The following is a 24,270-nucleotide window of genomic DNA, read 5'->3' as shown; positions in this document are numbered from 1 at the left end:
TTCACCTGTGTGTTCACAGTTTGACATCTCAGAACAACAATAATCTGAACGTACATGAATAGTAACAGACGGCAGAAATGTTTACTCTTATTTTTAGTGTTTATTTACATTTTCCAACATCAAAGAGCAGAAAAAAAGAACAAGAGAAAAAGTACAAAGTGACCAAACAGTGGAGGTTATTTACATCCCATCCTGTCTGAGAACACAGAAAATGGGAAGCGTTCTGTAGTTGTGTAGTTCTGTAGTTGTGTGGTTCTGTAGTTGTGTAGTTCTGTAGTTGTGTCCCACAGCAGAAGCGGTGTTGGGAAAAGCTCCCAGTCTGAATACTGGTGCTGCTGGACAACTGGTGTCCAGGAGGAACGCTGTCAGGATTGTCCACCTTGTCCTTAGACTGGTCCACAGCCGGCTTTGTTCCAGGGAAGGGTTACAGGGTTCAGGATACAGGGTACAGTATACAGGGATACAGGGTACAGGGTAGGGGATACATGGTACAGGATACGGGGTACAGGATACAGGGTCCAGGGTAGGGGATACAGGGTACAGGATACGGGGTACAGGATACAGGGTCCAGGGTAGGGGATACAGGGTACAGGTTACAGGGTAGGGGATATAGGGTACAGGATACAGGGTTACAGAGTACAGGGTAGGGGATACAGGTTACAGGGTAGGGGATACAGGGTACAGGGTAGGGGATACAGGATACAGGGTAGGGGATACAGGGTACAGGACATAGGGTACAGGGTACACACGAGGAAATATCAGTCAGGGCGAAACTTTGTCAAATTCGGATTGGGTGGTTTTAGTTGAGGCACTTTTTGATTTTTTGAAGAGATTCCTTTGTAATTATATGGTTTTATTTTACGGAGATGCCAGACGATTATTCTAAAACTGTAGAAAAGGGGATTTTTCAACCTTTGGGTGTTTCTGTCGGAAGAAACAATAAATAATAACATGTTGGATTCACAAACACCAGCCGGGAAAAGAATAAAATATCAGCCGCATGAAGGTGAAAAATGACCTTTTTGGCTTTAAATAAGATAGAACACACGAGAACAAAGTCTGTTGAGACGTTTTTGGTTGGGGAATGCCAGAAGTGGGACCGTCTGTGCAGCGGAGGTCACATGACAGCCGGTCAGCCAATCAGGAGCCTTGTTAAACACCAACAGGGTGTCGTTGATTAACGTTTTTAACGGCTAGCATGCTTCTCTTGGTACCACCATCAGTCAACCTGAGGACACGCCCCTCTGCTCAGGCTTCCACCTTCACAGGTGGGCGGGGCTTATCTCTGAGGTCAAGGCAGCTTGGTGTGTCATGTGACCTCAGCTTCAGGCGATGAGGTCAGACTGGTTCCTGTTCCTGAACTGACAATCAGAAACTGGGAGATCAGAGGTTTGAGCCCAGATGGACCCATCAGACCACCACACTCAGCACCCACAACACACCGTGGGGCCCGTTAAGCGGCACCGACCAGCCCAGAGGCTCAGTCAGGCACCGGTTATTACACCAGTAATAACAGGTCGGCTGTTCAGTCTGATTGTCGCTGCAGCTGATTTTCATCCTGGAAAAGTACAAATGTTCAAGTTTATTGCTTTCCCATCGGTCCGACAGGAAGTTCCTCCTCGCGATCAGCCCGACAAAGACAACCGACAGGTCGAAGTTCACCGGCACACGCGTGAGCATGAGCTCATCTGGTTACCATCAGTTGACCTGCAGCGTCCAGAACTCTGACCAGAACTCTGACCAGGCAGTTTACCGATAAACCCGGATCATTTTACTCTTGGAACATCTGGAATACCCGCGTGACAACACAGATACTCCGGGTGTCTGGGCGGCTCAACAGCGCCACCTTCACGAGTGTTTGCACGGCGGGTCGCCAACCAGACGATTAATGCTGCATAGAACGTCACTGGATTGTCACCATCTTTAAGGGTTAGGGTAATTTCCAATGTTGTGGATAAGATTAGATGAGACCGACTCAAAGGAATCAGCTTCAGGGGTCAGCTGGGTCAGGGATAGGGGTCGCCTGGGTCAGAGGTCGGCCAGGTCAGGGTCGCCTGGGTCAGGGTCGCCTGGATCAAGGGTCACCCGGGTCAGGGGTCGGCCGGGTCAGGGGTCAACTGTGTTCTAGTGCTGTCATTTCTGTTTGTTTTTGCTGTTACCTGAGTTTACTCTGGTCAGTGATCTGTCCTGATGACCATTCAAGTCTTGTCCTGCGGTTCTGTTGCTCATGATGACGCGTCTGGAGGTTTCAGCTTCCTGTTTGGCTGGTGAAACAATGGCCTGATCGGTTATGTCTCTTTTTAAACATCTTTCAGTGCAGTAAAATCAGCAGTTTTTTAATAATACTGAGATGAAACATTTAGAACATGTGTGACTGGTTTTACTGGTTCCTTGGTGCAGGAGGAAAGTTTTGGGTTCCATCAGTCATTGATAGTCTCCATTGCTGCACGTGTCAGTGCAGCTGAGCAACAGTCATACCTGAAGAGACACTTCCTGTCCAGACTCACCTGAGGGTCAACAGGTCACCTGATCGGGTCACCTGATCGGGTCACTTGATCAGTTTATCAAAAAGACAGTAACATGTTTTAGCTCTGAAAAGCTGCTGGTCTGAGCTGGTGATTCTGTCCCCAGAGAAGGAGTGCAACTATTCTTCATCATCATCATCATCACCATTATCACCACTATCATCACCATTATCTTTACCATCTTCATCATCATCACCATTATCATTTCCATCTTCATCATCATCATCATCACAACGATCATCATCTTCATCACCATCATCACTGTCATCATCACCATCACCACCATCATCATCACCATCATCATCACAACGATCATCATCATCTTCATGATCATCACAACAATCATTTTCATCACGATCATCACCATCATTATCACAACGATCATCATCATCTTCGTCACCATCATCATCACTTTGATCTGATTGTCTGTTTACACATAAAAGTCATAGAAAACCATTTCTAAAAAGTGAAGCGGCTAAAAAAGACCGCAGCTCAGCTGATTGTTTTTACCCAGAATGCCTCTGGAGAACTTTTGGACGGGCTTTCATCCCTGATTGAGACGACGGCTAGGAAAGCGCACGTTTGTGCCACGTCCAGGGTTTGTTGCTGGTGTTACCACAGAGCTGCAGGTTCTGGTTCTCCTGTTGTCCTGAGAACCTCCAGTCCTCCCAGGAAGCCAGCCTGGGGTTGAACATCTGGACTGGTCAGACCAAAGTTCCAGGAGATGGGTGGTCCAGGTCTTGGGGAGCTGGTTCGTGCTTCAGTGCAGGGAAGGCGTCCTGGTAGAGGGCGCCATCCACAGACCTGTGGGGGTGGGGAGAGAGGAGGTCAGGCTAAACTTCATCAGAACTGAAGTGGTCCTCTGATCTCACACCTGGCGTGCAGCGGGTGTCCGTGGAACGTGGCCGAATGTGGCAGCGCCTGTTTGTGGTGCGGCAGCGGGGGATGATGGTTGGCGTCCGTCTGGTAGGTCGGCGGCTGGACGACACCGATTGTCTTCCGTCTGATTTGAAGAGCCCCTCCTCCGCCTGCCTGACATTTGACCTTGGCGTTGACCTTTCCATTGACCTGGCTTTGGTGGTTGGCGCCGATGGTGTTGCGCAGATACCAGTCCCTCAACCCTGCAGCCACACACGGAGACGGCTTAAACACCGGCGGAGGACAGACAACAACAAATACCAAACGCATGTCTGGAGTCTGAAGTTCTCCAGGTTCATGTGGAAGCGGCGCCGTCGGCAGCAGGACTCATCCAGATGTGTTTTATTGTGCCCCCAACAGGTGGCATCACACCCCTGTAGAGAAGCTTCCTGCAGCAGAGGAGGGGGGGGCTCTGCTGCAGTGACCTAGATTTATCTCCACGTCGTTAAAGATTTATGGTTTTATTCCACAGATTCGCTCTTAAAAACACCATCAAACCGGAGCTGCGGGGGACGGGGACGGGGGCTCCAGCGCTCACACACACACGCAGCGGAGAGCGTTCTTGACTAAGTTCATCAAAAGTTACAGACACCAGTCGCCATGGAAACACCCTGTGATGCCTTCATGGTGCTACGGACCAGACGGCTCACCTTCCAGGGCGAGGGCCTTGTGGATGCTCCTGGTGGCCTCCTCCAGCTGTGCATCCTGGCTGGGGTGCAGCTGCGGGGGCCGTGGGGGCTGCAGGTGGGGGTGGGGGTCCGGCTGGATGGCTGTCAGCGGAGGACTGTGGGTATCAGCGTGGCTCTGCTGCACTGGGAGGAAGGGGCCGCAGGATTTGGTGCGGGTCACTTTGATCCGCCGCTGGTCGGCCGAGTGAGCGCGGTAGGACGGTGGCGCCCCCAGAGGCTGCTGGGAGATGCAGCCGCTGTAGATGGGCTGGTGCGGCGTGGTCGGCTGCCGGCTGTTGGTCTGTTGGGGCTGTTGGCGCTGCAGCTGTTGCTGCTTCCCCCACACATAATCCAAAAGAACGTCGCTATAGCCCCCTCCTCTTCCACCGCCTCTTCCTCGCCCTGTCCCGCCCCAGTCAAGAAGTCCGTTGGTCAACTTTGTCCGTCCGTCGGTCAGCTTCTCGGAGCTGGTAAACCCTCCGCCGGTGTTTGTCCCTCGGGACCCCAGCGAACCATCCTGTGGGGGACTGATGCGCTCCAGCAGCCCGTCGGAGCTGTTACTGTGGCGAGCTATGTTAGCTTTCAGCTCTGCTGCAGAACCTGGGTCCGAGGGCCCGGAGGAGGAAGAGGAGTCCTGGGAGCGAGGGGGGAGGGGGGGAGGGTGGGGGGTGTGAGGAGGGCCAAGGGGGGTTGGGAGTTGGTGGGGCCTGTGAGTTGGAACAGTGTCTGGAGGGTCGTTCCTGAAAAAAAACACAAAGGTTTCCTGAGCAGATCGTTAAAAGCATTAAAGCTCAGTGGGACCCCTTAGGTGGCCCCGCCCCCCCAGAGGTGCACGCATGTGTGTAGATGTGTGTAGGTGTGTGTGTGTGTTGGTGTGTATGTGTGTAGCTGTGTGTGTGTGTGTAAGTGTAGGTATAGGTGTGTGTGAGAGAGAGAGTTTGTGTGTGTGTGTATGTGTGTAGGTCTGGGTGTGTAGGTTTGTGTGTAAGTGTGTGTATGTGTGTAGCTGTGTGTGTGTGTGTAAGTGTAGGTATAGGTGTGTGTGAGAGAGAGAGTTTGTGTGTGTGTGTACCTGTTGTGCACAGAGTTCCTCCTGGTTTTGTTTTGGTAGAACACCTCCACTGGGGAGCCAGCAGACACCAGTAGGGGGCGACACTGAGGCGTGTAGTCGTCTGAAAGGAGAAGAGAAAGCAGGAGAGCAACAATTGTTATGGAGGGTTCAACTGTAGTTAAGCTGTAGTTAAGCTGTAGTTCAACTGTGGTTGAAATGTAGTTAAGCTGTAGTTGAACTGTAGTTAAGCTGTAGTTGAACTGTAGTTAAGCTGTAGTTCAACTGTGGTTGAACTGTAGTTAAGCTGTAGTTGAACTGTAGTTAAGCTGTAGTTCAACTGTGGTTGAAATGTAGTTAAGCTGTAGTTGAACTGTATTTAAGCTGTAGTTCAACTGTGGTTGAACTGTGGTTGAACTGTAGTTAAGCTTAGTTCAACTGTGGTTGAACTGTAGTTAAGATGTGGTTGAACTGTAGTTAAGCTGTGGTTGAACTGTAGTTAAGCTGTAGTTCAACTGTGGTTGAACTACAGCACTTCTCTGACTGGTGGTGAACACATCTAAAGCTAACGCCAACAGGTAGCACGCAGAGCTCGTCTTCATCTACATCATCATCACCACCACCATCTTCATCACAAATGTGCACGAGCATTCATGGCCGCTGCTGCTACACAGCTGTGATGTCACCATGTTTGTGCACGTGTGTTTATTACCGTGCTCGTGTCCTGTGGAGTCTGTTGAGCTACTCTCTGACCTCACTGTGTCATCTGGAAACACACACACACACATGCACACACACACACACACGTGTGCGTCAGTATTCACAATAATAACAGTTTAATGGAGGCTGGTTCTCACATCCTCCCTGAAAATCTGTCTCAGTGTGTGTAAAGTTGTAAAGTGATTCATGTCCCCACAATGCAGGTACTTCATGTGTAGGCGGATATAAAGGATAAAGGCAGGAAGAAGGAACAATGACTTCTCATCTACTGCCAGCTGTGTGTGTGTGTGTGTGTGTCTGTGCGTGTTACCTGTGTGGCAGCCTCTGTGCACGGTCCTCTTGCTGTTGTATGTGTGTGTCTGCGTGTGTGTGTGTGCTTCAGAGTCGCTGTGTTTCCTCAGGGCTGTGCTGAACAGGGTTTTCTTGCTCTTGGTGCGCTGACAGTCTTCCTCCTGGAGAGGAAGACAATGGTTACACACAACACTGCCGGCCCAACGGCTACACACACACAACCCTCACACTCTGCCGGCTACACACACACGACCCTCACACTCTGCCGGCCCAACGGCTACACACACACAACCCTCACACTCTTCCGGCTACACACACACAACCCTCACACTCTTCCGGCTACACACACACAACCCTCACACTCTGCCGGCTACACACACACCCCTCACACTCTGCCGGCTACACACAAACAACCCTCACACTCTGCCGGCCCAACAGCTACACACATACAACCCTCACACTCTGCCGGCCCAACAGCTACACACACACACACACCCCTCACACTCTGCCGGCCCAACGGCTACACACACACAACCCTCACACTCTGCAGGCCCAACGGCTACACACACACAACCCTCACACTCTGCCGGCCCAACAGCTACACACACACACAACCCTCACACTCTGCCGGTCCAACGGCTACACACACCACCGTGTTCCTACCTCGCGGTACTTCCTGCTTGCGTGGCGAGGGCCGCCCCTTCTGCGTCGGATGCAGGGGGCTTTCTCACCCGCCTCCAGGGGGAAGTCGCTGGGAACCACACCTGTCAGCTCCTGAACCAGCAAAAACACACCAGTCACACGACTGACGTCGTCATGGCGACCCCAGCCGTGACCGGATGACATCACTCACAGCCTCCTGCAGACAGACGCGTCTCAGCTCAGCCAATCGCGTGCTTAACAGGCTCTGCAGGCTCCGCCTCCTCTCCTGCAACTCCGCCATTCGCTCCCTCTGCTTCCTTTCTGGACAGGTAAAAGGCTCTACACACACACACACACACACGCACACACACGCACACACACACACAGACAGGGTTACTGCTCCTGTCCAACATCAACAGATGTCAGCCCGGGTTTGCTCATCTCACCAGGTGCTGAGATGAGTTGACCTTTGACCTCCATGGCCTGTGTCTCCCATGTGATCCCGCCCCCCTCCTCCAGCTCCTCCTCCTCGCCGCTGGACTCGTCCTGCTCTCTGGCCCACACACACTCGTTCACCTGCAGGTTGATTTATCAGAGGTTCAGCGTGTTTTCTTGGCGTTTGTCTGGTAGAAACATCTGAACCTGATCAGCGCCGCGTCTCACTGAAGACACACCATGTCTCACTGGACGTACCTGGAAGCTGGACTCATAAGCGCTCCAATAGGTGACTCCTGTTGCCATGCAACGGCCTGAACACCGCCCACGGGGCTGAGTGCTGGTGGTGGGGGTGCTGGTCCCAGGACCGACTGGAGAGGCTCTCAAACAGTCTTCACAACCTCGAAACTGAGTGGACAACAGAAGAAGACAAGAACATCGTCAGGACATGTCAGAATGTTGTTCTATAAACTCCAGCAGAGGACGGGTGTCCTGGGGGACAGGACATGTCAGAACGTTGTTCTATTAACTCCAGCAGAGGACAGGTGTCCTGGGGGACAGGACATGTCAGAACGTTGTTCTGTTAACTCCAGCAGAGGACGGGTGTCCTGGGGGACAGGACATGTCAAGGTTCAGGGTAGTCCAGACATGAACTGACATGTTGGTCCTGAAAAATGTTCATCTGATCCCTTAGGAGCCGACTCTTGTAGTCAAAACAGCCGTCGTGGACAGACCATAAACACGGAGGTCTGGTTGCCCCGGCAACGATGTGCTACTCTACAATGCTCTACTCAGAGGTACTAGTCTGACCCCAACACGCAAGAAGCTTTCAGTGAAGGAACCTTTCAAGGTGGGAACCTTTCAGTGAGGGAAGCTTTCAGCGAGGGAACCTTTCAGTGTGGGAACCTTTCAGTGTGGGAACCTTTTGCTAAATCCTGAGAACACGATGTCCTGCAGGACAACAGCATGGACGTCCCTGAGAACAGGAAACGCAGCCCACAAGGAAACAGGAAGAAGGAAATGAGCAACGAAAAAAGGAAACTAGCGTGTGTGTGAGTGAGTGTGTGTGTCTGTGTGTGTATGTGAGAGTGAATGTGTGTGTGTGTGTGTGTATGAGTGAGTGAATGTGTGAGAGAGAGTGTGTGTGTGAGTGAGTGTGTGTGTGTGTGAATGAGTGAGTGTGTGTGTGAGAGAGAGTGTGTGTGTGTATGAGTGAGTGTGTGTGAGAGTGTGCGGTATGAGTGAGTGTGTGTGTGAGAGAGTGAGTGAGTGTGTGTGTGTGAGTGAGTGTGTGTGAGAGAGAGTGAGTGTGTGTGTCAGTGAGTGAGTGAGTGAGTGAGTGTGTGTGAGTGTGTGTGTGAGTGAGTGAGTGTGTGTGAGAGAGAGTGTGTGTGTGTGTGTGTGTGAGAGAGTGTGTGTGTGTGTGTGTGTGTTAGGGCTATTGATGGTTCCTGGATCTCCCTCGGCTGTGTGTAGATCCAGCAAGAACCTGTTGGGTGCTTCATGGTTCCTGCTGGTTGTTTTGGCCTTTTGGTGCAACAACTTGAGACCAGAGAGCCTCGGCAGGACCAACTGGACCACTGAGCCCAAAGGTTTGAGCCCCCTCGGCAGGACCAACTGGACCACTGAGCCCAAGGTTTGAGCCCCCTGGGCAGGACCAACTGGACCACTGAGCCCAAAGGTTTGAGCCCCCTCGGCAGGACCAACTGGACCACTGAGCCCAAAGGTTTGAGGCCCCTGAAGGAGCTTCGTGTCCGTCTGATGAAAAACACTGAAGTCTGGATTCACCCTCATCCACAGGCAGGTGTGCTGGTTCCTGCAGGAACCATTTTAGTTCAGTCTGAGAGACGACTGAGATGGTTCAAACAAGATCTGAGCTGTTGGTCCCTCAGAGAGGAGGAGGAGGAAGAAGAGGAGAAGAAGGAAGACAAAGAGGAGGAGGAGGAGAAGAAGGAAGAAGAGGAAGAGGAGGGTGAGGAAGAGGAAGAGGAGGAGGAGGAGGGTGTCTGTGTTTGCCGCTTTCTGTGGGTCTGGTGACCTGAGATCAGCTCAATGACAACCCAGGAGAGAGAGGAAGAAGAAACACACACACACACACACATACACAGGTGAGAACAGTCTGTTTATGTCATTCAGTCAAGTCCAAACTTGACTAAAAGTGTTTCATGATGTTTGTTTTTTAGCCCTAAAAACTCCCATGATCCTTTACTCCTTCACTTTAGCCCTAAAAACTCCCATGATCCTTCACTCCTTCACTTTAGCCCTAAAAACTCCCATGATCCTTCACTTCACATCACGCTGTTTTAACATCTTCACACCTTCCAGACGCGTCACCAAATGCTCTGACAAATGTTCCTCAACACTTTCACCCCCGTCGCCCCCCCCCCACCAGTCACCACACACACACACATGCACACACACACACACACACACACACACAAACACCCCCCCCCACATTCCTGCTGACTCGTGTCCAGACCTGCAGCTTCTGTCCTCGGCGGCTCCTCAACAGTTGATCTGTGGGTCTCGTCTTCAGCTCATGTCCAGGTGGAGCTGGGGCGTCACATTTGACCTCTCCACTCAGCTGACCCCCCCAGCCCCCCGAGCTTCCCTCTACCTTAAAAATACTGAAAATAATCTTCTGACTTTGGTGATTTTCACCGCCACAGGATTTTAAACACACCATGTTGACAACACAGTGGCAGACTGGGGGTGTGTGACCTTGTTGCCTGTGGGGGAGGGGCGTCAATGGCACCGCCTCCTCTCAGGTGCTGCGGCGCCGTCAGCCAAGCGCTGACCGAAGCTCCAACAACAGACCACTTCCTGTCTGTAGCCTCAGATCCAGCTCAGCCAGCAGGAAATTAAAATACTGAACACGTTAACACATCAAACACAATGAAGATGTTCATCAGCACAACACACACACACACACACACACACAAAGTTAGCAAGTGTTAAAGGCGGCAGCTGCAGGCAAATATGCAAATACAGGATTTGCATATTCAGAGAATTTAGCATTTGTGTCTGTGAGAACATGTAACTATCTTAATATTAGCAGATAGCAAAGGCCACATTAATGGACAACACAGGTGATGACAGCACGCACAGGACGCTAACACCGTTAGCATTCTGGAGGGAGAACTGCTGAAAGGAGTTATGAACACCTCGAAGTCGAAACAAAACCATCTGATTCAGGTCTGGATTTTAAATTACACCTTAATCAGCAACGATGACCTCATGAATGACAATAAAAGCAGAGATCAAAGACGAGGAAACTGGCTTTGATCTTCCTCAGCGTTGGTTTCTGGGCCATCTCTACCTGCTTTAGAATCGTGTGCACGTCTGACCCGTTACAGAAGGTTCTGAAGAACACGGGCTCTTCGGACGACACCTGTTGTCAAGCCAACACAGGCGAAGATCAAAGCCATCAGCTCACGTCTGAGGGTCCCGTTAGCGCTCCGCTGCTAAAGCTCCACGCGCGTTAGCTGAAAGTACCTGGAAGGGCTGAAGCATCCTCTCTGGACGCCAGAAGCGGGTCGTCACGCTGAGAAAGAAGCATTATGTCCCGGGGAAGTCCAGCGCTCTGACCGCCTCTGAGCTCCGACCGCTTCACACTAAACACTCAGCTGAATCTGCAGTCAAGGCAGCGGCGCCGCGCGCCTCACTTCCTGGACACCCCTTCAGATTAAAACAGTCGCTCTCACTTCCTGGACACCCCTTCAGATTAAGACAGTCGCTCTCACTTCCTGGACACCCCTTCAGATTAAGACAGTTGCTAACCCCCTCTGGACTCGCAGGGGAATCTGTGCAGCAGCGTTGACGTCTGTCTGCACAAACGTTGAAGGGTTCAACCCCGGGGGGCAGAAGTCCAAATAAACGAGGTCTTAAACGTGAAGCTCTTTGAGGTTTGGGGCCAGATTTCAGGCTAACGAGGGGGCGAAATAGGCAGGAGGTTCCGTTAATGTCCTCGTGTCCTCCCCGGGGAGAGGCACCCACACCAACGCGCCGCAGCAGAAGTGTTTTACGTTTGTGCAGCGTTTCCTGTCGCTGCTGAGCGGGTGCTCTTACTTTGGCGGGGTCACATGACGCAGACCCGCAGCAGCTTGACGCTCAATTCCTGATCGGGAGGAAACTCCTGCTTCACCACTCAGCAGTGCTAAAGACATCAACAGAGCATTACCCCCCAGGTTTCTAAAATTAGCAGAACAAAAGCCCCCCCAGCCTCCCCCTCCCCCGCTGGGATCATTCAAACGCCTCCTGTATCTGTCTGCTTTCACATTCAGCAGCTCGGAGTCGAATCGTCAGTCAGGAACTCAGAGAACTTCTGAGCTGCTAGCACGGGATGCTAACAGGCTACGTTAATAATTCCATGCTAGCGCGGTAAAGTGTTACTACATTGTAATAACACTTTACACAATTAAACCTGTTGATGTCAGAGTTTAAAAGGTAAACCAGCGATGCTAGTTTAGGTGAATATCTGCAGTTGGCTCCAGCGACCTTTGACCCCCAGCATCCCTTATCCTGGGACTCCAGGTCGACGGCCATGGTCCGGGGCCACGTGAGGAGAAGGAGCCCGGGACCTTTACGGGTCGGGCGAGTGGACATTTGAGCTGATGCCACAGAAAAGAAGCATCCAGTCCGGTTCTGGTCCAAAAGCCAGCGTCTGTCATGGCGCTCTCATCGGTGTTCCTGGCCGGGACGCCGCCAACGTTTAAAAATACACCGATGACTCAGGGAAACATATGCTGCCTTCAAAAACCAACGGCAGTGCTGGAAAATGCCAAATCAAGAGGCCGTGTCCTCCACACGGAGCACCGAGGACACCTGGACCTCCTCCAGAACCTCGGGCCTCCTCTCACACAGGAAGCTGCGTTTGCCAACAGGAAGTGACTCCCCAGAGAGAAAAGTGCTGTTGGCACTCAAACATTTGACTCAGTAACGTTTCTTGAGGACAGAGGACTTGTCTCCCTCCTCCTTTCCTTTGGATCCCAGTGGACACAGCGTCCACGTCCTGTCACATCCCTCCATGAAACTGAGGGATTAGAGAGGGAAGTGGCGGGGGGGGGGGGGGGGTGAACAGGAGGTCAGAGCGAATATTAAATCTGATCATCATCCTCAGAGGAGGCGGCCTGACCTGGATCTGAAGCTGCCCCCTGTCCTCAGACCTGGACCGACTGGGTCCTGACCTGGATCTGAAGCTGCCCCTGTCCTCAGACCTGGACCGACTGGGTTCTAAACTGGATCTGAAGCTGCCCCCTGTTCTCAGACCTGGACCGACTGGGTCCTGACCTGGATCTAAAGCTGCCCCTGTCCTCAGACCTGGACCGACTGGGTCCTGACCTGGATCTGAAGCTGCCCCCTGTCCTCAGACCTGGACCGACTGGGTCCTGACCTGGATCTGAAGCTGCCCCCTGTCCTCAGACCTGGACCGACTGGGTCCTGGCCGAGCTGCAGGATCACGCTGAACTTCAGGGTCAGGAAGTGAAACGTTATTTACAGGTCGTCTCCTGATCGGCCAGCAGAGGTCCAGGGGACAAGGATGGACAGACAGACGCCAAACAAAGACCTGCTCCCTATCCTGGTGCAACAGCTGCACCTCCCAGAGGTTTATAATAGCGTTTATAAAAGCGTTAATAACAGTTGGACCATGACCTGCAACAGCTCAGCCACATCAGCAACTCCTGGAGGACATCAGGGGACATGGGGACACTTCTCACAAGGTTTGACCTGGTTGATGAGGACAGACTGGACACTGACAGGAAGTACGGAGCCGCTGGGCTGAAGCGTCTGCCTGAAATCACCCCAGCAGCACATGTGCACACACACGTGCGCGTGTATGCACAGAAGGGTGAAACACAACAACACTGAATAGATAAAGCTGAAAAGGCTGCTGCCTCTGTGCCTTTGAGCCAAACACACAGATCCAGACTTATACCTGTGTGTGTGTGTGTGTGTGTGTGTGTGTGTGTGTGTGTGTGTGTGTGTGTGTGTGGTGTGTGTGTGTGTGTGTGTGGTGTGTGTGTGTGTGTGTGCGGGCGTGCACGTGTGTGTGCGTGCGTGTGTAGGATGAATGTAGGTCAGGCAGCACAATCTCCGCATGGCAACAATGTACAAAATCCCAACACTGAATGCTTGAATGTGATTGGCCGAAGCCTCCAACAAAGCAGCCAATAACCTTTCAACCCCAGAGATGCAGTGTGTGTGTGTGTGTGTGTGTGTGAGAGAGAGAGAGAGAGAGAGAGAGAGAGAAAGGCTGGAACAAGGACATGGTATGGCGATCACGTGACATCACTCGGACATCAAAGGCAGCAGCGGTGGAGTAGGCGGAGCTACAACCAGGAAGTGCCACAGGTGAGAACACTGCTGTGAAACGTCTCCAATCAGAGAGCTGCAGACTGTTGCTGTGCACTTTTTTGTCAATGAAGAACTGCATTTGAGCATTAAATGTGATGTAACTGCTACGTGCCCTCTGTGGATGGTTGCGTCTCCGTGGCAACAGGCACTGAGGCTCATGGTAAATGTAGTCTGCTGCTTTTCTGCTCTGAACTAAGGCTTTTTTCCTTCACCTTTGTTTCCATTTACAGGCTGTAACATCACGGGAAGTAGGGGCCAAATATTTAAAACGAGGTTCTTTAGCATGATTTCAAAAATTCCTGTAAACGTCTTACTACAGTAAAACCGTCTTCATCCAGACTGTCAAATATAATCCAGCTGAGGTCCATTTGGATGGTAAACCTTTATGATTGTAGTCACGTGACCCGCTGTGCTTGGCCCATTTAAAGCTAATTTACTGTAGAGAAACAGCTAAAGCGGGTTTCCCTCCGGGTTTCTGGCGTCGTGGACAGAACTTTTAACAACAATAGTAACCATAAATATGGCACAAGTCGTGACCACGTGACCAAACACCATTGTTGTTATTAGCCGACACGATTAATACGTGTCATGACGAGGCTCTGGGACACAGGTGAGCCCAGGACACAGATGAGCTCAGCACCACTGAAGAGGGCAAACTCAGCGCACGCACGCGCACGCACGTGGCGTTGGGTGTGGACAGTCACGATAAGCACAGCTTTTCTCCTCCATCAGTCATTTCGGGCTCAGAACGAGCAGCGCGGCTTTAAAGCTGTGGTTGATTTGATGACGCAGCTGCCTGGGATCAGGTGATCGATCCCTGTGATTGATCAGGTGATTGATCAGTGATTGATCTGATGGATCGGCTCGCGCCCCTGACTTGAGTCTTTGTTCTTCCTGTTGCGCGAGCGACGAAACAACAAACTTTTAAACGGAGTGTGCCGCTAGCGGCGCCGCAGGCGGGAGCCGCGCGCCGGCGCGCCGCCCACGTCTCGCGGTCATTTTTATCGATCCTACCTGGAGCCGCCGCCACTCCCGATCACGTGCATCGCGGCTCGATGCGCTGATGAGAAGATCGAGCCCTGCTCTTCATCGCCCTCCTCCTCCTCCTCGACGCAGCAGCCTCGCGCGAATGAAGTCTCATCAGCACCACGAGGCGCGTTCGCCTCCACCAGCGCGCGCCTCTCCTCGCGCGCCAGCCCCGACTCGGAGACGCGTCCTGATCGAAACGAGTATTGATCACGTGAGGATAATCGATCGGGATCCGCGAGGAATTCCCCAGAAAGTCTCGTTAAAAATGACGTGACGTATCAGCGCCGACAAGGTGGCTTGTTTGATCTCGCTGCGCTCGCGACCGTCTCGGATATGTTCAGTAAACGAGATGAAAGAATAAAATATATTAATAACCTAAACGCGCCTGACTGGTGCAGGTTAATCCCGGTGTGCGCCATCTGCTGGCTGCCTGTGGAACCACATTCTGTCTTATTTCATTATTATAATCATCTTATTTAATCAGTGGAGTCCACACAGCGGCTTAAAAAAAGCTCTAAAAATCTTTATTGTTCCAGAGAATATTCACAAACAACAGGTGTGAGTTCCAAACAGTTGAAAAATCGTTCACTTCCTGTCCAACGCTGCGCTGCCTTCGTCAACAACAGAGGAAACAGAAACCACAAGATCGGCTTTCTTACAATTGATATTATAAAAAGAAAAGCTAAATAGGTTTTGTTGCTACAGAAAAAGTATGTACAAAAGAGCTGGTTGGACGCCGCCTTGGTGGAGGCGCCTCCTCACGAGCACCGTGACCTTTGACCTTTACGGTGACCTCAGAGAAGACAGGGCCAAAGACGAGGGAGCTACATCTACATAATAATAATCATCATCATCATCATCATCTCGAGGTTTATTTCTACTGGAGAGTGAAAGATTAGGAGGCCTCTTCTGTCAGCCCCGCCTCCTCCCCACGAGGTCCTGGAGCCAAGCGCCGGCTCTCCCTACTGGTCGCTTCGGAACTTCTTTGGTCCAACGGGTTTACTGGAAACACAAGCAGAATGGTGACTGTTGGGCGGAGCACGTCCATGCTGAATGGCGTGTTCCACCTCCACCACTAGCAAACGAGACGCCTTCTTACAAATCAGGAGACGCTCCGGGTCTCTTGGCCGAGGCTTTGCCAGCTTCTTTCTCTACAGGAGACACACAGACACGTGAACGCGTGGCCCCCACCATCACAGCAGCGGCTCCGCCTGCTCGCCTCTCACCTTGGAGCCACCGGACCTGGGTGGCGGGTCCGTAGCCCTTCTGGTTGCGAGCGGCGATGCGGAAGATGATAGCAGGCTTGGTGGTGTAGTCGATGTGGGCGTTGGCCAGGCTGGAGGCCGCCACCAGGCAGGAAGGAGTGGGTCCACAGTAGACCCTCATGAAGGCCAACTGGGCCGGGCCAGAACTGGACGCCGTGGTGGCCTGGCTGGACTGGATGGCCAGGTACACCGAGTACTCAGTGATCTTGCCCGACGTGACAACGGGAGGCTCCCAGGTGAGCTGAGCTCCGTCCAGATTCTGCAGGGAGGGCACAGGTGAGGCGCGGATCCACCCCCCCACCGCCCAAACCGGTCCAGTCCATCCGTCCGAGGTGGCGGACAGGAGGAAAAGGCCTCACCTTGCTGATCTTGATGGCACACGGCGCTCCAGGGAAGCCGGGCAGGCACGTTTTAAAGGCCGACACCTCAGAGAAGGCGCCCCGGCCGCAGATGTTGATGCCCGCCACCCGGAACTTGTAGGCGGTCCCTGGCTGCAGCTCCACCTTCCTCATCTGGCTGTAATCTGGCGGCAGCCCCGAGTCGTCCTGTGGACACAGGCCGCACGCAGTCAACAACAGGTGAGCAAACTACAGGAAATAACGCAATAACGCTCTTACGTCCACGGCGCCGCCGTCGTAGGGGACGTAATAATGAGTGACCACCATGTTGGTCACCTTGACGATCCCAACGTCGAACCACTGACTGTCCTTAAGCCCTGACTTCAGCTGAACGCCCTGCTTCTGCACACGCACACACACACACACACACACGTTAACGCCATCCTGGTGCGTCACCCTCTCCAAGGACCTCCCTCACCGCTGTGGTTGCTGCAACACCATTGGTCACTTCAGTGAACGAGGACTCGCTCTTGGCAGCGCTGGCCGTCAGCGGGGGGGCGGGACCGAACGTGCTGGCCAGCCGGGCGACGGCGCTGGTGACGGCCGACGAGGACGCCAGCTCGTGTCCGTTGCTCTCGGCCGCCGGGTCGTTCAAGCTGTCGGCTGGGGCAAGGCCCTCTGGGACAGCAGAGAGAGCGGAGTCAACCTCTGGCAGCTCATTGAGATGTGGCATTGGTGCGGCGGGGTCGCCACCTGTGGGCACACTGGCGTGCTGCGCGTCTGCGTCCGCTGCATGGTGGATATCCTGCAGCTGCTGCTGCTGCTGCTGCTGGACCAGAGCCTCCAACTCCTGCTGGGTTAGGACGATGGGGATGGGCTGATCCGCCGAGCCCTCTGCACCGCCGGCACACACACACACACAAGAATCACGTCTCTTCCTCGTTAAAGAGGCCGTCAGGAGTAACCGTCTGTTTACTGTAGCTGGTTACCCCTTCCAGTCGTGACTAAACCCACCGACCATAGCCGCCTGCGCTGCCCCCTGCTGTCCGTCTGAGCCACAGCACGTCTGTATCTTACCCGCCTGTCCTGCCGCCTGCAGCACTGCCTGTATGGCCGCCTGCTGCACCGCGTCATCTGCAGCAGTGGCAACGCTCAGCTGCTCGGGGGTCAGTCCCGTCACCATCAGCGTGGTTGCCCCGGTGACCAATTCGCCAGCATCTCTCTCCGATGACATGAGCTCCTGCGGAAGGCCGCCGTGGGAGGAGTCCATCTAAGAGAGAGACGGCCCGAGTGGTCGGCTCCGTGCGCTTCAACGTGCGCTGGGAATCTGTCTGTCAGCTGCTCACCTGCGCCGCTGCCTCGCTGGACTCTACGTGAACCTGCAACACCGCCGCAGCCGATGACTCCACGCCATCCGATTGGTTGTCTGTGTGCATAGGCTCCTCCTCCTGGGCTACGGCGACCAAGGCAACGGCCTCCGAGGACTCTGCCCTGACCTCCCCGACCAGAGAGGAGATCTCCTGCACGGAGGCCAGAGACTAACGGTCAGGAAGTGAAGGAAGTTCATGGCCTCGGCGCTTTAAAAGCACCCTAGCGCAATAACGTGGCGTTCATGACTGTAGGTTCTGATCTACTCCACCAGGGAGCTACAGCTCATGGTGCTGCGTGGACAACACTTACGGGTATAGATGGTCCCGGGGTGGGTGTGGCCTGTGTTACCGTGGTAACGGCTCGACTCTGACTGGCCACGCTGGAGGCCACAGGTTCAGAGGAAGAAGACGGGTCTTTGGAGTCTCCCTGCAGACCCTCCCCGACCTGCTGAGCTGCAGAGTCAAGACAGGAAGTGTTTAATAACATGTTTATTGGCATGTTTAATAACACATTTATTAGCATGTTTAATAACACGTTTATTAGCACGTTCTGCTCGGTTCTGCTCAATCTGCTTTTACCAGTAGCTGTGGTGGCGGTGTTGGTGGTGCCGGTCTCGTGGGTCTCACACGGTGGGTTGGAGCACACCTGGTTGGTTCCACCTACGGTTGCTGTGGCAACAGTGGCGGTGTTGGTGGTGCCAGTCTCGTGGGTCTCACACGGTGGGTTGGAGCACACCTGGTTGGTTCCACCTACGGTTGCTGTGGCAACAGTGGCGGTGTTGGTGGTGCCGGTCTCGTGGGTCTCACACGGTGGGTTGGAGCACACCTGGTTGGTTCCACCTAAGGTTGCTGTGGCAACAGTGGCGGTGTTGGTGGTGCCGGTCTCGTGGGTCTCACACGGTGGGTTGGAGCACACCTGGTTGGTTCCACCTAAGGTTGCTGTGGCAACAGTGGCGGTGTTGGTGGTGCCGGTCTCGTGGGTCTCACACGGTGGGTTGGAGCACACCTGGTTGGTTCCACCTACGGTTGCTGTGGCAACAGTGGCGGTGTTGGTGGTGCCGGTCTCGTGGGTCTCACACGGTGGGTTGGAGCACACCAACGTCACTGCAGAACAACCATCATAAGCATCACTACCGCTATGCCAGGCGCTGGTGCACCTGGTTGACGTGGTTCTGGTGCACCCTGCCGCCCGGCTCCACAGGTGAGCAGCAGCCGGTCTTGAAGGAACAAACCTGTACCTGTGGCAGCAGGAGCGTCTCCAGCCCCCCCCCCTGCTGTCGTAGCTGTGCTGGTGCTTGTGGTACTTCCAGGATCTTCTGACGTAGGAGAGGCCATGATGGAGACGGGCAGATCCTGGACCAGCGGCTGGGGCTCAGCACCGCTGGGCGTGGTGATCAGAGTCACCTGCACATCCAGAGCAGATGTGAGAACATCTGGGGAGGCTTTCCACCCCAATCACCACGCTGGATCCTTCCCAATTCACTACCTGTTTGGGACCTGTTGCAGCAGCAGCAGCAGCTGTTGCCGTGGTAACCTGGCTGGCCAAGGTGGCGGTGGTTGCGAGGGTGGTGATGGTTCCCAGACTGGACACCCCTGCAGAGACACACACGCACTGATACAGGTGCGTCCCAGAGGCGGCGGTGGCCCCCGCTCAGTGTTTACCTGTGGATCCCTTGACGACCAGCGTCGTGACCGTGGGTTTGGTGGTGCCAGGTGACACCAGTCTGACTCCGCCCATTGGGAGGGTTCTGAGAATGGTACCAGGTGTCCCTGGAGCTCCTTTCAACACCACCTGAAGACAGGAAGACAAGTGTCAGGGTCGTTCTGACTGTTTCCCACTGTGACGGGATGGTTGCTAAGGGGGTCTAAGATGTGGTCCCAGCAGGGGGGGCTGGACCCCGGCAGGGGTGCTACCTGTGTCAGCTGCCCCTGCTGCCCTGCTGCAGCCATCTTGGGGACCGTGGTGATGATCTTTCCTGCGGTTCCCTGCGTCATCATCTTGGTGGTCAGAATGGTGATGGGGCTGTTAGAACCTGCTCCACCCTGAAGGGCGGACATGGGGATGGTCTTGATGATGGTGGTCCCAGATTTGGAGGTCGCCGGGGCAACGCCCAGGATGGTGGATTTGGCTGGCGTGGAGCCGGCCTGCACGGTGCTGAGGAGGGTGGTCTGCTTCCCATCTGCTGATGACACCAACTTCAGGATGGTTCCAGCTGGGAGGCCACCTTTCGCCTGAGAGCGCCAGAAACACGGGTTCACGCACACGTGCACGCTCTTGCCTCTCCATGTGTGTGTGTGTTTTCAGGTGGCGGGACAGGAAGACGTACCTGGAGGAGCTGGGCCACGGCGTTGCTAGCTGCCTGACCACTCTGGACTTGGGGGTTCTGAACCACCGACACGACCTTCCCCAGGTTGCCAAGGTTACCGATCTGAAAGGGACGCCAGACAACATGAAGAGCTTCCTGTTTACTCCCGTTTGAGCAGGAAGCGGGGCGGCGCCACTCACCAGGGTCCTCCCCCCACCCACGCCCAGCGGGCTGTTCACCAGCGTGATGGTTTTGGTCACGCCACCCACCACCGTGGTCACCACTGGCGTCTGCTGCGAGACGGTCACCGTCCCCGACTTGTGGACCGTGATGATGGGGCGACTTGGGGTCCCAGGGGTGGAGACGACAGAGACCCCGCCCACCTGGGAGGCCGCGGTCTTCAGCATTTGAGTGGCGGGGTTGCTCACCTGCGGGACACGGAGGGGACACGCGTCACACGTGCAGGCTCGGAGCAACGCAACACTTCAGCACAGCGTCGGCGTACCACAGTGACCGGGGACGCCCCCTTGCCCACCAGGCCACTGGAGCCCGGACTCATGGCCACCGTCTTGACCAGCGTGGCCCCCGCGGGCACGTTGAGCACGGCTGCCGTGGCCGGAGGGATCTTCTGCGTTGCTGCCGCCGCTGCCGCCAGCGCTGCCATGCCGCTCATCTGAGGACTGCTTCCTGCGGACTGAGGACAGGAAGCAGGAAGGGTTGGACGTGGGACTAGAAGCGGGAAAAAGTCGGCAGAAGCGGGAAGTGTCGTACTGCTCCGTGGCCGGCCTGAGCTGGGACCACCATCCGGACCCCCGCAGGAAGTGATGTCACGGCCACGGGCGGCTTGGCGGGCGCCTGTCTCACCGTGACGATGGAGGCTCCCTGAGCAGAACCGGGCGCTGCCGCCACCTTCAGGACAGCTGTGGAATTACACCATACAGGTGAAGACACCCCGCCGCTCCCACCCGAGGCGACCTGAGCCAACCCACCTGGCGCTTTGGCGGCGGTGGGAGACGGCACCAGCGTGATGGCCTGGTTGGCCGCTGTCGTGCTGACGAGCGCGGGGCTCTTGGGGGGGCTGGGGGCTGTCGCTGCCGCAGGAAGCGGTGCGGAGGCCGGAGTGGCGGCAGCGGGGATGTCGTATTTCTGCACCTGCAGCAGGTAGGTGTCGGCCGTCTGGGATGGGCCCCAGCTCACCTCCAGTGACGACGTGTTGGCCCGGACCAGCTGGACCCGAGAGGGCGCGCTGGGGCGCTCTGGGAGGCAACAGGGCGACGACACGTTAGGGGTCACGTGACAGGCGGCCTGAGGCGGCCTAACAGGGGCTCACCTGTCTCCAGGTACCACAGGTCCTTGCAGCACACCTGGTTGTTCCAGGCCTTCCTGTAGCCGTCCCGGCCGCTCCAGATGTACAGCCTGGAGTTGATGGCCACGCTGCAGTGGCCGGCCCGGGCCCGGGGGACGTTCTCCTCCAGGCTGTCCATCAGGACCGTCTCCCAGCACAGCGTCTCTGCACACACAGTTGAGCCACAGGTGAGCACGCAGGCAGACACGGCGCAGCGGAGCAACCTGCACGGCGGCCACGGTACCCAGGTTGAGACACGCCAGCGTGTTGGTGCACTTCCACTCCTTCTCGTGAGTCGCCACCTTCACGTCGTCCATCACCAGAGGAACCCAGCCCCCAAACACGTACATCCTGGGGGGACGGGCGTGAGACAGGTAGAGAGACGGGTAGATGGTAGGTCGACAGGTAGATGGGTAGAGAGACAGGTAGACAGTAAGAGAGATGGGTAAACAGATGGGTAAGTAGACAGGGTAGACAGGAAGGCAGGCAGAGAGACAGGTGGGTAGACAGACAGACGGGTAGAGAGATGGGTAGATGGGTATAGAGACAGGTACACAGACAGACAGGCAAGTAGACAGACAGGTACACGGGTAGATGGGTAGAGAGACAGGTAGACGGGTAGACAGACAGACAGGGGCGTACTTGTTCTTGATGGTGGTGGCAGAGTGCAGACTCCGGGGCAGGGGGGCAGTTCCAGAGAGGGCAGGTTTGCTCCACACCAGCGAGTCTGTCACATGACCAGAAGACAGAGCGGTTAGCAGCAGCCCAGAGGTCACGTGACCTCCAGAGGAGTGAAACACCCCCCCCCCCCCCTCACCGATGTCCAGGAGCCACAGGTCTCCCAGGCGACAGCCGCTCATGCCCCCGTAGATGATGAGCCGGGCCCCCCCGGTGCTGCTCACCACGGCCGTGTGACTCTCCCTGGGAGGGGGCGGCTGCCCCGAGGTGGGGGGGATCTCCCAGCCCACCACGCTGGAGCCGGGCCGCAGCTCCAGGCAGTAAAGGTCGTTCAGGTACCTGTGGCACAACCAGGGCGCTGTTACTGCAGGCAGGGCGCCGCGGTGCTAACGGCGCCGCGGTGCTAACGGCGCCGTGGTGCTAACCTGGGGATATTGTTCTTGGGGTCCTCGCTGTCGTTGGCCAGTCCCCCAAACAGGTAACAGGAGCTGCCGATCAGGGAGAAGCTGTGGCCCAGGCGGGGGCAGGGGGGCGGCCCGTTCTTGGGCGCCTTCGCCTTCAGGCGCTTCCACTCCCAGCGGCTGGCCTGGAGCAGACGGGGGGAGAACGTCATGACCTGCTCGGCGCCGGGGGCGTCCCGGCGGCCGGTCGGCGGCGGCTACCTGACCTGCAGCTCGTAGAGGTCGCTGCTGTATTTGCCGTACTCCACCATCCCCCCGAAGACCAGCAGGCGGGTCCCGTCGCACACGAAGCCGTAGGCGGCGCAGCCGGGGGGGACGTCGCCGCGCACCGCCGGGATGAACCACTGGTTGGTGGCTGCAGAGAGCAAGACAGGTGTGAGACAGACAGGTGTGAGACAGGCGAGGACGCAGGTGAGAGGACGCAGGTATGACCCGCTTCCTGGGTGAAACACACCTGGGGGGCGTCTCTACCACCACCTGCTACATACCAGCGCTCCACTCAAACCAGTGCGCCCATTGTTCCCAGTCTTACGCTGGCGGGACGGGGGGTGTGGCCGTGAGGCCGTGACGTCAGCGTGTTTTCAGTGAAAACGCGCCATTTTTCTCTGCGCTTCTGCCAGAGCCGCTATTAGCCGGGCAGCTAACGCGTTAGCATGTCAAAGAGCGGCCTTGCCAATAAGCAGGAGCTAGCCTAGCCTGAGCGGCTAAGCCTCAGACACGGACTTAAGCTTCGTCGCTCCAACAACTTGGTCGCAACGCGGCCTATTTTGGGGGGCGCATGAGGCTGAAACGGTAGGCATGGTGACACAAGCACGACATGTTCATAGCTTCAGATGCAGAGTTCGTACCTGTGTTGTAGACGTGCAGCTCATCCACGATCCCCTCGTTCCCCCCACCGAACACCACCATTAGCTCTTTGATAGCCACGGCTCGGTGCCCGTGCCGAGGCCGCGGTACCGGGCCAGTGGAGCTCAGGACGCGCTTCCATCGAGGTTCCAGCACCGCGGAGGTTGCGGATTGGTTGGCCATGGTGTTCCTATGCCCGTCACCTAGTCCCCGGTGAAGGAGAGAAATCCAAGTTCAGTCACGGTTTGCAGGAAAACCCTCTTGAAATCGGTTAGCCAATGTCCCCGAATTAGCGCTCGCTGGCTAAACAGCTAGCTAGGAAAGAGGCTCGCTCGGAGGCTACTGGCGGGCTTTTAATGCATATAAATGCGCTTTGAGGGTTGCAAACGGTTGCCTTTCGCGGAATACAAAGAGTCGTTTCAAAAATACAACAAATGCATCTTCTCCGAAAGAAATGTTAATTCAAAAGTGTTGAAAAGGGTGTTGGCTAGCCGGACGCCTGAGATAGTCAGTCCGCCATTTTAGCTTGGCGAACGCTTCCAGAATTGGTAGGAAACCGCCAGTTGCTGCCCGGGCTAGGAGAAACCAGCAGGAACAGAATGCATATCCAACTGAGCCGTGATGGGATGGATGTCTGCTCCCTGCATCCACATGGCAGCACGCAAAGAAAGCCAAAAAACGGGTGTTAAAGAAGCAAAGAGGGACGTATTTTCGCTTAGCGGCGAGCCGCCATCTTAATGCTAACGGCAACTGCTGGAAATGGCAGGAAGGCCAGGCAGCTAACAGGCTAACAGCAGCTGATCCAGCTCCATTCTAGCCACCGAAACAATGGCCCCGAATTATCCGTAGAAAGCAAACAGGCACCGTTTAGAACATCCAAAAGGCACCCGTCTACCATGGCTGGGCTCCCCGCCACCGCACCGCTTCATAGAGTTCCATGAGAAACTTTGCATCGTATCTGTAACTTTACAATCGGATTGGCGGATAAAGTAAACCGAATAAGTGATGTAAATGAAAATAGCGAAGCTTCA

The 24,270-nt window shown here is 55.1% G+C and overlaps 2 protein-coding genes across 7 annotated transcripts; both read right to left on the bottom strand.

Annotated features, from left to right (window-relative positions):
* Window positions 1-80: 80 nt before the first annotated feature.
* On the bottom strand, window positions 81-14,979 carry ccdc120a (coiled-coil domain containing 120a). 6 transcript variants are annotated; one of them, XR_008951794.1, is made up of 13 exons: window positions 9,727-10,718; window positions 7,506-7,655; window positions 7,259-7,388; window positions 7,024-7,151; window positions 6,834-6,944; window positions 6,190-6,331; window positions 5,872-5,925; window positions 5,184-5,283; window positions 4,094-4,851; window positions 3,400-3,646; window positions 3,036-3,329; window positions 2,160-2,264; window positions 81-1,558 (listed from the first exon to the last, which is right to left on the bottom strand). XR_008951794.1 is itself a non-coding variant. In XM_057041357.1 (11 exons), exons 2-11 carry the CDS (start codon window positions 7,551-7,553, stop codon window positions 3,230-3,232), a joined length of 1,818 nt encoding a protein of 605 aa, XP_056897337.1. In that variant the 5' UTR covers window positions 7,554-7,655; window positions 14,616-14,979; the 3' UTR covers window positions 81-3,229. The 6 variants fall into 6 exon arrangements, 3 of the variants coding, with proteins under 3 accessions (XP_056897337.1, XP_056897336.1, XP_056897335.1); XR_008951792.1 differs by having other exon boundaries at window positions 2,160-3,329; XR_008951793.1 differs by having other exon boundaries at window positions 81-2,264.
* A 153-nt stretch (window positions 14,980-15,132) lies between these two features.
* LOC130530286 (host cell factor 1-like) lies at window positions 15,133-24,217 on the bottom strand. The gene is made up of 27 exons (XM_057041318.1): window positions 24,104-24,217; window positions 23,242-23,442; window positions 22,600-22,748; window positions 22,358-22,518; window positions 22,072-22,271; window positions 21,897-21,981; window positions 21,499-21,605; window positions 21,240-21,419; window positions 20,681-21,165; window positions 20,415-20,603; window positions 20,110-20,337; window positions 19,931-20,032; window positions 19,518-19,835; window positions 19,266-19,395; window positions 19,090-19,196; window positions 18,836-19,007; window positions 18,183-18,707; window positions 17,914-18,056; window positions 17,580-17,753; window positions 17,311-17,503; window positions 16,987-17,127; window positions 16,712-16,911; window positions 16,513-16,635; window positions 16,255-16,440; window positions 15,857-16,154; window positions 15,730-15,781; window positions 15,133-15,632 (listed from the first exon to the last, which is right to left on the bottom strand). The coding sequence occupies exons 1-27, from the start codon at window positions 24,135-24,137 to the stop codon at window positions 15,593-15,595; spliced, it is 4,923 nt and encodes a 1,640-aa protein (XP_056897298.1). The 5' UTR covers window positions 24,138-24,217; the 3' UTR covers window positions 15,133-15,592.
* Between the last annotated feature and the right edge of the window lie 53 nt (window positions 24,218-24,270).

This window comes from Takifugu flavidus, chromosome 8 (assembly GCF_003711565.1).
Source record: "Takifugu flavidus isolate HTHZ2018 chromosome 8, ASM371156v2, whole genome shotgun sequence".
Lineage (NCBI taxonomy): Eukaryota > Metazoa > Chordata > Actinopteri > Tetraodontiformes > Tetraodontidae > Takifugu > Takifugu flavidus.
The sequence above is the reverse complement of the archived record's forward strand: the minus strand, read 5'-3'. Positions and strand labels throughout refer to the sequence as shown.

Coding starts and splice junctions, on each gene's coding strand:
- LOC130530286 (XM_057041318.1), bottom strand. CDS start 24,137: ATGGTAGACGGGTGCCTTTTGGATGTTCTAAACG. Junction 22,272..22,357: donor CCCAAGAACAATATCCCCAG/GTTAGCACCACG, acceptor GTTGTGCCACAG/GTACCTGAACGACCTTTACT. Junction 16,636..16,711: donor GTGTTGCAGCAACCACAGCG/GTGAGGGAGGTC, acceptor GTGCGTGTGCAG/AAGCAGGGCGTTCAGCTGAA.
- ccdc120a (XM_057041355.1), bottom strand. CDS start 9,933: ATGGTGTGTTTAAAATCCTGTGGCGGTGAAAATCACCAAAGTCAGAAG. Junction 5,926..6,189: donor GCACAGAGGCTGCCACACAG/GTAACACGCACA, acceptor GTGTGTTTCCAG/ATGACACAGTGAGGTCAGAG. Junction 4,852..5,183: donor AGGAACTCTGTGCACAACAG/GTACACACACAC, acceptor GTTTTTTTTCAG/GAACGACCCTCCAGACACTG.